Below are 12,433 nucleotides of genomic sequence, written 5' to 3' on the forward strand. Positions count from 1 at the left end.
ATTCAACTGATTGTTTACTAGCTATTAAAGATGCTAGACTTAGTGAAGTCACATGTTATCTTGTAGATTTCTATCCAGCACAGATGCAAGTAATTTCTGTCCAGTGGAAAAGGTAGCCTCAAAGGTAATGGTTTATGGCCTTGTTGGACATTAACCAGATTTGCATCTACCTCAGCAATCTTATACTGACATTCCTAAAATATCTAGTTCTTGGAATTAGTTTTAACATCTTTCTGATTTCTTTACTAATTAATGAGTTGAAGAAAATCTTTGACAGGTGTTCATTTTGTAGTTACATGGGGATAATAGTTTTTAACCTTTTGAAAATTATATGCAATGTATTTCATATCCTAATACTAGGTGAGTGCCTTGATGGGAAATTGTCTGTTTTTGCTTACTATGTTATCCAAGCATTAAGCACAGCATCTGGTACATACGCTCTGAATAAATATTTGTGCAATCAGGAAACACTACCTAAAAGGTATTTGATTTTTAAAAGAGGAATTTTACAACTGGCCCTTAAGTATCATTCCTGTTGTTTTAATTAACTTGTATTAGTGTCTACTTCTTGTGGGATTTTTCTGGGGTTTGTTATCAGGGACCTTGAGGTGAAAAGTTGATAGAATTGGAAAGGAAAATTTTCTTCAAGATATTCTCTGAGATCTGTTGGTCATCAGGACTAGGAGTGAAGTGGTTATTTCAGAGACAATCTCAACATAGGTTGTTTGGTTGCTCTTCAGTTGCAGAAAGCATATGCAAGCAATACTCAGTGAGGTGCCCAAATGGATCACTGGATTTTGTTACCTTGTAATATGAGCAAGAACTAACACTTCATGGATATATGCCATTAATAAGAAAAGGAACCAAATAAAAGGCTGAATGGTTTTACGTTAAAGCCATCAGAAGTGAAATGGATGCCTAATTGACAATGGGTGAAACACTAGTACTATTTTCATATATTATTTAGATTGCCTCTGGAGTGAACATGTTGTTTTTCTCTCCCTGTGGTTTTCCTTTAGGCACCTTTGCCTCCTGCATTCCAGGTTGTCTGGGGGCATCGGTGGATTGCTAACCAGTCATCCCCTTCTACCCTTAACTCCATATAGCTATACATTTATATCCCAGGCTAAACAAATTTCTGTCTCCTGGAAATTTAAATCCTGAGCAGAATGATAAAAAAGGGGATTTAAGTTAAACATTACCACAGCAGCATCTGAAATAATGCGCCATGATTTATTTCCGGATTGAGATCCCTGGCCTAGTTTCATTTCTTGGTATTGCCTGCTTCTTCAGCTTTTTTTCCATTATTCTGTATCTTTCCATTAATTATCCTTTGTTTAAAGTAGCTAGATAGTTTATATGGCTTACAACCAAAGTATCAACTGATATAATGTTCATTTTCCATGAAGTGATTTAACCCAAGTCCCACCTCCGGTGGTCAAGTCAACCTTTAGCCCATGGCTCTCTTCTAGATTTTGATGTAACATAAGTTTATAGTGTTACTTTAGTAGAATTAAAAAGCATCTGACTTTTATTGAAGAATAGACTTCTTTTTCACAGAGGACTTTTCTTACTAGAAAGCTTATTTACGAGAGAAAAATATTCTAAATACACTTCTAGAAGTGACAATCAATAAATTGAATTATATTGTTCGATCTAATGGAGTTTCCTGGCAGGACAGAAGGGTTAAACTAAAAATCCTAAAGGAATCCCTTAATAACCTCATAAAATTAAAAAAAAAAAAACAGAAAACTAGAATGCAAGCTGACAGAAAATTACTTTATTTATTTATAACATCATTTTGTAAACAATCACACTGTGCATTTTTAATTCAATAACAATTTTTTTCCTATGGATTTATAGCAAACCCTATATAAAGTCAGTGAGTTAATACAAGAGTGAAGATGAATAGAGTAGAATAATTTCTGAAAAATGTTAAATTACAGGACTTGATACAAAGACAGTTAACTATCTGTACCATAAAAATTTACATGCCACAAAACATTAATTTATAATTTTAAATATGCCATAAAACAGTTTTATATAAAAAGCATCAACACTAATTTTAGTAGAAACCAGTGAATTACTCAGAGGAATAGTTATTAAAACTTACTAAAAATCAGTAAATATTGCAACTGAGGTAAAAACTTATAAGTAAACAAAACTATCATTTATAAGGGCCAAAAAGTAAACGGAAAGGCAGACGACACTTTCTGATGCTCTGTCTACTCCTTGATATTCTGAAGCAACTTCAGTAGGTGTGACTCAATAACCTGTTGAACTAGAACAGAGAGGTGATCAAGACCACAGCATGTTGATTAAACATTTTTAAAAAGAACTATCAAATTCAACTTAAATCCCAACGTTTTCCTAACATAAAGTTATGTCTAAGTAGGATAAACTCATAGTCGTGGGTGAGAAGATTGCAACACAATACTTAAATACACTTAAAATTTAGTCTGTCTGTTACTGACTTAGAAATTGCCCAAGTTATTGGATTTTCTGTTCGTGATTCTAAATTTTGAAACTGAAGGAGAGTCAAGAGTACAAGGTTGTTCTAAGGAACAGAGAAAGGATAGCTATAAAAGCATTTTATAAGTCGTTTGTCACGAAAATGTTAAACACATCTTGTAAATAGGTGTGCACTTATCTTCCAGTAACTAATTATTTGGGTTTGTGAAAAATAATAGTAACAAACTCATTTCCAGACATTGTAGGAATTTGTTGATTTTTTCCACAGTTAAAAGTAATGTCAGGAGTTAGGATAACATGCAATGTTCTATGCTTACAGTGATGAAAATGGTTTGGATCTCTAGTTTGTACTATTTACAGAGCTTTACTAAAATGAAACCGAGAGTCCCAAAATACTTACCACTTCTATAGCCCAGGGCTACAGCTAAATCCATAGAATTATATCCAGAGTCGGTTTCAATTGTTGGGTCAGCTCCATTTTCTATACCAAAATAGAAAAATCTACATAAATAAAATAGAAATGTAGATATGTTTGTCTATTACTGACTCATGTGCAAACAGCAGGGCAGATTTTTAGCAGATTTGGTGGGTATCTTCAGGATGATCTGACAAAGTACAGAGGACACAGAATGCACAGAATTCCCTTTGATGGGTGGAAGGGAAGACACTTCAAGCAAACGGGCATCCTCTAGAGCAGCTGAAACTCTTAAACAACTAGACAGAACTTCTGCACAAAGATACTGTGGACAGAGAAAGTAACTGGATTCACACGTGATCCCCAAAAGAAAGCAACAAGGACAAATGCTCCAACTTCAGGACCTGTGTGATGGAGCTGCTTCTCACATGGGCAACTCTCCGGTAGCAGGTGCTCCAGCCGTGACTAGCAGAAGGATTCACACATTTAACAATAGTTAGTGAGTCTCCTGAGTCATACCAGGGAGGTCAGCTTGTAAAAACTAAAGTCCTCAAATGGCATTTTCTAAATATTTTCATTTTCATCTGCTTACCTAAGAGCATTTGGACACACTTCACATGATTTCCATGTACAGCATACAGCAAAGGTGTGCCTCCATTCTGCAAAAGGAAGTGGTAAGTTAGTCTTTCAAGGTGAGCAAGAGTTTAACGCTGCTGTGAGAAGTTTTACTAAGAATTGAGCAAGTAAAAGTAGTTGAAGGTAATTTCAACATTTTGTGAAGAATACTTAAATCAGAATTAATAACTGAGTTTATGACATTCACTTTTTCTTCCAGGTGTTTAATTAACCAAATTAATCAGTCTTCCAAGTGCTTAATAAAATTCATTATGTCTGCCCAAACCAAATAAGTCCTAGGTTTGTTGCAGTAATTTAAATTCAGTGTCATAGACTCACCCAATCGTATTCGTTTACATCAACTCCACAATCAAGCAGCATTTTGACAATATCTGTGTAGCCTTTGCTACAGGCCAATGACAGCGCACTTTCTCGGCCTTTTCCTAGAAGCTGGGGATCAGCACCCTGGAGTGGGAAGTAAAGATACAAGACTTCTCAATTCGTGTAAACAAGAATATTGTTATCTTTGTCAGTAATAATTATAGTTCAACACTTAGGTCATGTAATGTTCTGGAGTTAATAAAGACATAGTGCAACTTCTACTCATGGCTGCTCTTGTTACCAAGGTTGTCTGGATGCTTCCTTCCTCCCTCTATCGCAAGGCTAAATATCCCTTCAGTCTCGAGTCAGATTACATCTCCTCCTCTATGAAGCTTCTCCTAGAAGGCTGACAGTACTTTTGGTCCCATTGCACTTAAGGGGCCTGGGCATTAAATGATCTCTCACTGTTGCATGTATGCTTAGTCTTGCCTGCCCATGTAGATCCAAGTTCCATAAGAAAATGAAAAGCATTTAAAATATTTTTGGATCTTTTACCATTACATCTAGTTGGTTGGAGATACAAAAACTTTACTAAAGGCTCAACTGTACTTAAGTAACTGCACATATACATTTGCTGAAGCATTTTCCTTACATTCTGAAGTAGAAACTCTACCACAGCTATTTGCCCGTGTGCTGCAGCCCACATCAGAGGAGTAAATCCTTCTTCATCCGTGTGATTGATAACATTTTCTATTTAAAAGAAAAGCAATTTTTTGTGATCTAATTTAATAAACCACATATTAATATCACTATGAAAATATTGGCATTCTAATAAGTTGATTTTATTACTCCATGAGGTTCACTTTGTGCTGACTTTTGTTCACTGAAGTCCTGTTATGTGTTGTTGCAATTTGTAGTCTGAATGTATTAAACTGTGCTCCAATGTACACAGCTGAGTTCAAATAGCGTATTTAAAGTATAAACCACCAGATACAACATAATGCTAGGTATAAGGCAATCCACAGAACACTGGACTCAGACTCAGACCAGAGTTTGAATCCTGGCTTTGTCACTTTCTAGAAGTGTGATTCTGGGCATGTCACTTAATTTCTCCAATACACAGAATAATACCTTGCTTATCTCGATGGAGGATCACAATAAAAATGAGCTTATGTGATAACCTTTAACATTACATAAATACATATTATTATAAAAACTCCGAAATCTTATCAAAGCTATCTTCTACTCTATAGCTAACATTGCTGCCTTTGCATTTCTGTCATTCTTGGTGGTTTCTAACACAATATCATGTGAATGAAGATTGAATAATTTGAAAGACAGTACCATGCAATTCCACCTTGAACCCCATTTTGTTCCCCAGATTCAGTCTACTTGTTATAAAGTCCACAGTTCTTCCCCTAAATTTGTTTAGTCTGCAAATGAAAACTTCAAATATTTATAAACAGACAGAACTATAATGATGAAGTAAAAGAATTCTTGTAAAAGAATGACATGATTAAAAATATAAAACTCTTTTATCATGCATTCTGCATTCAATCCATAAAGCTGGGGCGACTAAATTTTTGAAAAATGAAAATAAAAGTAAAGCTTGATCTTTATCTCATTACACCAAAACACATGTCTCAAAGATTGAATTGTAAAAAGGAAACCACAGAAGTTCTAGAATAAGGCATGAGTGAATTTATTTATAATCTTAGAGTAGGAAATCCTTTCTAAGCAAGGACATAAAACTCAGAAGTCAAAAGGAAAAAAGTAAATTTACTGCTTAAAAATATTAAGCCTTTGTTAGAAAACATCATAAAGTCAAAGGAAAAAAGACAAACTGGGAAAAAATATATGCAACATAAACAACAAAAAGCAAATTTCTTTAATTTTGATAAAAGTTCCTAGAAATCAACATGTAACAGGGAGTTTACACAAAAAGAAACTCAAATAGACCATAATTTAAAAAATGTGAACAAAACCAGTATGAGATACTATTTTTCACCCATGAGATTAGCAAAGATTAAAGTCTGATAACATCCTGCGTCAGTGAAGGTATGGGGAAATCGAAACTCTAACTCTGAAGTGAGGGCAGGACAAACATCCGGTAATATACATATATAAACAAAAATTCATATACCTTTTGACCCAGCAAATATTCTTGAAGGAATTTACCCTATGGATATACTCAAAAAGAATGGCAATAATATTGTTATTTAATAGCAACAAAACTAGAATCAACCACCACCAGGGGGACTGGTTAAAAAAAAAAAAAAGTGTATGTATATGCAATACAATGCAAAATCATGGACCTATTAAAAAGAATGAAATAGATCCTTATGTGTTTATATGGAAAGATCTCCAAAATATTAAGTTTTTTCACTTAATAAAGTGCAATATTTTCTCCCTTGTGTAAATAACAAAAATCATGTACATATTCTCACATACAATTCCAAATATAAACAGGAATGTTTTCTAGAAAATTTTTCTAAAAAGATAAGAAACTTATAATGATTGCTTTTGGGGAAAAAGCTAAAGTGGTACTTTTATACCACCTTTTAGAGTACTTTTTTTTCTTTTAACTATCAGGTTATCTACCTGGTGAGATGATCCAACTATGTTTTTTGGTCTTTATACGTTTCCGAATTCAAAGAAAACAATACCAAATCTAAGTTCCGAAGGGCCCTGAGCTTGATTTAATGCTCTGCTGTAGCCATTCTGAAATTCTTAATAATTTTATCTTTGAATTTTAAATTTGCTTTAAATACATTTTTCAAAATAGGTTATTACCTTGTTCAATACGAGTAGCCAGGTAGAGCATCTCTCCCTGAGCAGCCAACTGGTGAACAGATAAAGCTGAAACAATATCATAAAAAGCTTCATGTATATCTGTAGGGTATACTTCCATCATCTCATTGTTCATGTTTGGGCAGCAATTTTCTTTTCCAAAACAAAAACTATCATTTTGTTGTTTAAAAAAATCTAACTTAAAATATATCCTAACATTAAGAGTAGCCATTCTGTATCTGAGAATTGACTCTTATATGTTTAAGGTAATTCTGACTCCTGCAAAGTATTATTATCAATGAATATGCAAATTGTTCTGATCAATTACTGACAATGCAAATTGTTACTAATCTTACCAATCAAAGAAATGGCTTAGATACTTAATTTTAAAATGCCATCTCTGTATCCAAACTTATAAGGAAGTTGGATCTAAAAGACACAAAGACATAACTTTTGTCTTTTTATTGACTGAAACTACTGAAGTCCTGAATATCATTATTGCAAAACTCCATAGGTTTTTCTTAACTTTTGGAGGAATGTGGTAGTAAATGGAAAACTGGCTTTGAGAGTAAATTCTTGAGTGTAGACCTGGTTGTGGCTAATTAGGTATGTGTCCTTAGATAACTTATAAACATTTTTGTCTGTAACATGAGGGATGTTAACCACCTGCTCTCTAGGTGGTTCTATGGTTGGAATTCTACGGTTAGAATATTTTAAGATAGTCTCTTTAATTCAAACAAAGCCAAACAGGCACTGTTCTATGAGAGTTCATCTTAAAAATTAGTATCACTTGATCCTTGACTGCAGTGATATGACTGTGTGGTCTTAATACAGAAAGGAAAGCAGTTGGGAGGCACATGCAAATTTATATGTATAAGGAAAACAGAATGGCCAATAGGTAGAGTAAGAATCATAAGCTCTTCATGGCTTAACTGCTACACCACAGGATTCAAAATCAGGAGGGATACAGTGTTTCCAAAGGAAAGCTATATATTTCACCATGCATTAGTGTATAGATGCATTTACATTATATTCTCAAATATAGTTCCTAACATCAAATTGCTAAGTGGTTTTCTCTCATTAACATACCCATCCCATATAGGAAATATAGAATATTTTCTAGTTTATATAGAAAAACTTCATTTTATTTTTTCTAGAATCATTATACATTTTTTTAAATTGTGGATTCAAAATTTTTACAAAGGTGGCTTCATATGTATATTATTATATTCAAATTCAAAATTACAGTAGAACCCACTCAACTTTTACTATGAATCACTTGTGGATCACTGATCTCGTTTATAAGTAAAATGTGAAGCCTTTTGCACTAAAATAGTGTAAAAACACTCACAGTCTTCCTTTGCACAAAGTTCAGAATTCATTGTTTTTATAGTAAAACTACATGGTTTTAAGAATTAATATTTCAATTTGTATTTGTTCTCACCAGAGAAACATAAACCATAAAATATTTGAATACGCAGTAATATGTAAAGAAGTTTTCAATTACTAAAAGTTTATGACATCATTTCAGCTTTCCAAAATGGAATAATGTTTCAAAATCAAACTCTTGGAACCATTATATTAGTAATAAGAATATTTTAATACATCAGTGGAAAATACTTACAATTTGCTAACAGAGGTGTGGTTGAGACCTCATTTCCTCTGTGTTTGTTGGTTAAAGTGGTTGACTGTTTTATGGGTGAGAAGTGCTTTGTTGTAGAGGGAGTGTAGACATGCCTTACTTGAATTCCGGGAGAAGGAGATGTGTGAATATTGCATTCAGCTAAGTAAAATGAATTTAAACACATTAAAACAATATTTTAGTCACAAAGCACATTAGGTATAACATCTTCAACTGCTTCTCAAGAAATATTAGATTATTTTTGTCATAAAAAATCTGTACTACCATAGGGAGAGTTACAGAAAAAAAATCTGTATTAACGTTGAACAATTTTATTCTGGGGTTAGTTTTCTTTTTATTCCATAGATTGTTATAAAAGTAAATCTACAATATGACGACAGACTTCACTGCATCAAAGCATAGGAAACTAATGCCAATCAAATATTCATGGAATAGGGAATATTAAGCTAATTCATTTCTATAAGGCACAATAATTTCTTTCCCTATGATTTAAAAAGCTACAATAAGGACATTTACAGAGAATTTGTAAATAAACAAACGTTAAGCAGGAAATTTTAAAAAATCATCATGTACTTAATGCACATTATATAATATGAAATTATTTAATCTTGGTTTCTGTGAGCTTCTAGAAAAGCATATTGAAAGATGACTTCTGAACTCTCTTAGACTCAAAATCTCATGATCAGAAAGGAAAAAAACCAAAACACAAAAAACCACCAAATAAAAACAAAACAAATGCAGATATGTATACCATAACTTTCAACCTTTAAATAGGACAGATGCCACCTCCAGGTCAGAGTTAACCTGATCTTGAATATTTTTACTATCCTCTTCATTTAAGGACTTCACAAATCGAGAACACACATTCATATCAAATCGGTTAGGCAATATGAATTTCATTTCCATGGCAACACCCTGAGCTGATCCTTCTTCTGCATTTGAGTCCAGCTGATGTTCTATTTTAATGTCAGGCATGCCAGTGAGACTGTAATTGCTGGGACACTCTTCCACTATCAGCTGGGCTCCAATATCCAGATTTGCTGATGTAGCCATGATTTCACCTATAGTTTCAATAATTAAAACATTTCTTCATAATTTCCTCTTGGTTTTATAAGAGTGGTATCCGGTGTATTCTTGGAATGTGGATATTAAAAATATCTGAAAGAAAAAAATTAAAAGTATATCATCTTAGGTAAAAGTACACAAAATAATCATTCATAAAAGTATATCATCTTAGGTAAAAGTACACAAAATAATCATTCAATCAAGTATGCAGACAGTGCTCTTAGAAGCACTTATTAATAATAGAAAGCATAAAATGTCCAGAGGTAGAGAACCCTGGATGTGAATCCAAGTTTCACCATTTATTAGCAATGTGAACCTGTACAAGTTACTCAAACTGTCTCACTTTCAGCCACGCTTGTAAAATGGGGATATATCACCATTAGCACCACAGGATCTTGGTAAGGACCAAATGAAATACAGTAACATTTTCACCTTCATCACTGGGTTCCAACAAATTTGTTACCCTTTTCTCACCTTTCCTATTCCTGCATATCACAATTAACTTTACCTCTCACCTGAGGTTCATTTTTTAACATGCTGTGTGTGTATATGGCTCTCAGTTTGAATTTAATAAGAGAGAATTCAAGTTGTACCCAAATCTATTGGCATCTACAACACTCGTGATAACTGGATAGTGAAAGGCTTTACAAAGCTTTGGTTATGATGAACTGAAGATATATTTATCAGTCTTTATTCAGATCAAGTGTTACCAACTTAATATAGGTTTTCATGAAAAACAAAATGTGTAAATTATAAATAGATTATAGACTGGCTTACTTTGCTTTAGCATCTCTAGGACATTATGATCAAAGTAGAACTTTTGAATCTCAATCTTTGTAATAAGTATTAAGAATTGTTGATTTTTTTCAAATATAGATTGTCAAGACATGAATGCTAACTCTCAAAGCATAGATTATAAGCATACCTGTTATGGAATCACTTACTATTGTTTCAAAATGAGTTTTCAGTAATCACTGGCACTTCTCTATGGACCTTATTATAATTTCAAGAGAAATTTCACTTTTGTACCTAAAATTGGTTTTAATAAAAATGAAGAACGCCAAGATACATAATTATCCTAGATATATAATCACTGAGACAGGAAGACAATTAATAGCATCCAGTTAATTTTTTCATGTTAGGGTTTACTGCTTCTTAGAAATTTTGAGCGTACAGGGTGTTTAAGTTTAAAATTGGAATTAAATGAAATTAAAAGAGAAGAATGCATTAGGATCACAGTGCAGCAGAGGTTGGCAAACCATACGTTTACAGATAACAATTGCTTATACAGTTTTAAAACATTTTCCAAGATTGATCATTACAATAATCCTTTGTCAGGGCAGGTAATCATTATGTCCACCATAGAGAAAACGGCAGCTCCTAAATTATGAGGGACCAGCTCTTCTGACTCCATCACCTTGTCCATTAAAATAAACAGTACTAAAGTAATCCAAAACTTCCAAAGGAGAAAGAGTTGGAGAAATAAAAAACGGTAATATTAAAAAAAAGAGAAAGTAACAGGTAACAAAAGTCAATATACTTTAGCAGAAGGAAAGGGAACCAGAGCAGAAAATGAGTTGTGATTCAAATGGAGATGGAGGTACAATGCAGAGGTCTTTAAAAGGGTATGGCAAGATATGAGCTGTGTTTCCCCAGGTAAGAGCCAGCCCCACAGACTTCTACGGAGGTGGCCTAAGTTCTTCTACGGAGAACTCCCCTGAGCTCTCTCAGCACGCTGTGTATATATCTCTATTTTAGCATTTATCCTTCTCTTGAAATTTTCTATTTTAACTCCCAGTAAATTGAAAACTCCTCTAGGATGGGAACCACTCTTACTAAGCACAAAACAGTGCCTGGTCCTATCAGGTGCTCCATAAATGTTTGCTGATCTGAACTCTAACATCGTTTCATGTTTTCTTCTATCCTGAAACGACCCTGTACGATGCTCAACAAAAATTTGCTGATTAGATCAGGCTTTCCATTACCCCAAATCATTACTGACTAGCTGTGCAACCCTGGACAGACAAATCATGTAAGTATTCTGAGACTCATTTTATCCATCTATGAAATAAAGATGGTTGATATAGGCACCTCTAATATTCTTTCCAGCTCCAAACATCTTCCATGTTATAAATCAGGGTTTATAGATGGAACTATGGGTCTTCGAAGGGAGAAGAGCAAATGGGGGAGGAAGGAGCGGAAACAGAACGCTTATCTGGGCACGGCTCTACCGTAGAGAGGAGAAGCAAAGTTGTCTGGTGAAGGCAAATTTTTGAAGGAGAGGAGAAGGGGAAAAAGATGATCGGAAAGACGAGGCTGTGAGATAAAGAGGTAAATAAGACCAAGGATAGCTAGGATCACCTCCATCTATCAGAGCACAGGGTTGAAGGAAGAGAACCTAACGAGATAAAGTGGGCAACTGTGCAAGTCCCCAGTGGATGCTAACAACAGGTGTACCCCGGTTCTTCCTAATCCTGGAATTGTCCTACAAGGAAAGGAAGGTGCTATGAAAATGAATGATGCCTCACAGGCGACAGGTGTCCCGGCGTCCCAGGACAGGAACTAGAGGGAAGGCTGTGGTAGGGAGGGAAGTCCGCTCTGTCGCCACCCGCCAGCTCTGCCCGAAAAGTCCCAGCGCGGCTCAGGTATAGGAGGCGGAAACTCTGGCTCACCCGCGACAGGCGGGTCCCGGGGACAGGGGCCGGACACCGACCGGGTGGGAGCGCAGGGCTTCGCGACCACCTTAGACAGCAAACAGCCAGTCGGGCTTTTCCATCTGCGGCCACAGGTTCCCTACAGGCCCTCAAGCCACGACTTGTTTTGACCGCGACGTCACTTCCGATTTCTTCTTTCGCTGTAGGGCCAAATAACGTCCCGCATCACTGCAGCCGAGAAGACTTCCAGGTCCTTTCCCACCGCTGCGCTGCGCGGTCCTTACTGCCGCGTCCTCAGTACCCGGGTACTACAGACACAGGATCACTTCGGGGGCCCGCTCTGAGCGGCTAGAGCAAGGCCCAAGCCTCACCCTCCGGTCCCGCCTCCTCCTCCCCATCGCCCCGCCCACCTGACCCGCCCCTGCGACACCAGGGCTGCGAAGCTCTCGTGCGCCTGCG

The 12,433-nt window shown here is 35.5% G+C and overlaps 1 protein-coding gene across 2 annotated transcripts; it reads right to left on the bottom strand.

Annotated features, from left to right (window-relative positions):
• Positions 1–1,765: 1,765 nt before the first annotated feature.
• Positions 1,766–12,376, bottom strand: ANKRA2 (ankyrin repeat family A member 2). 2 transcript variants are annotated; one of them, XM_033110645.1, is made up of 9 exons: positions 11,993–12,376; positions 9,020–9,413; positions 8,238–8,396; positions 6,617–6,682; positions 4,476–4,573; positions 3,842–3,967; positions 3,480–3,546; positions 2,873–2,953; positions 1,766–2,281 (listed from the first exon to the last, which is right to left on the bottom strand). In XM_033110645.1, the coding sequence occupies exons 2-9, from the start codon at positions 9,306–9,308 to the stop codon at positions 2,226–2,228; spliced, it is 942 nt and encodes a 313-aa protein (XP_032966536.1). In that variant the 5' UTR covers positions 9,309–9,413; positions 11,993–12,376; the 3' UTR covers positions 1,766–2,225. The 2 variants fall into 2 exon arrangements, with proteins under 2 accessions (XP_032966536.1, XP_032966537.1); XM_033110646.1 differs by lacking the exon at positions 11,993–12,376 and adding an exon at positions 11,849–11,980.
• Between the last annotated feature and the right edge of the window lie 57 nt (positions 12,377–12,433).

The sequence above is a fragment of the Rhinolophus ferrumequinum genome, chromosome 7 (assembly GCF_004115265.2).
Source record: "Rhinolophus ferrumequinum isolate MPI-CBG mRhiFer1 chromosome 7, mRhiFer1_v1.p, whole genome shotgun sequence".
In the NCBI taxonomy this organism is placed as follows: domain Eukaryota; kingdom Metazoa; phylum Chordata; class Mammalia; order Chiroptera; family Rhinolophidae; genus Rhinolophus; species Rhinolophus ferrumequinum.

Bases quoted from the DNA above. Each gene is read 5' to 3' on its own strand.
- ANKRA2 (XM_033110645.1), bottom strand. From the start codon at position 9,308: ATGGCTACATCAGCAAATCTGGATATTGGAGCCCAGCTGATAGTGGAA. The intron at 6,683-8,237 runs GTAAGTATTTTC...ATATTGTTTCAG, and splicing joins CACACCTCTGTTAGCAAATT to CTTTATCTGTTCACCAGTTG. The intron at 2,954-3,479 runs GTAAGCAGATGA...ATTTTGGTATAG, and splicing joins GTGTGTCCAAATGCTCTTAG to AAAATGGAGCTGACCCAACA.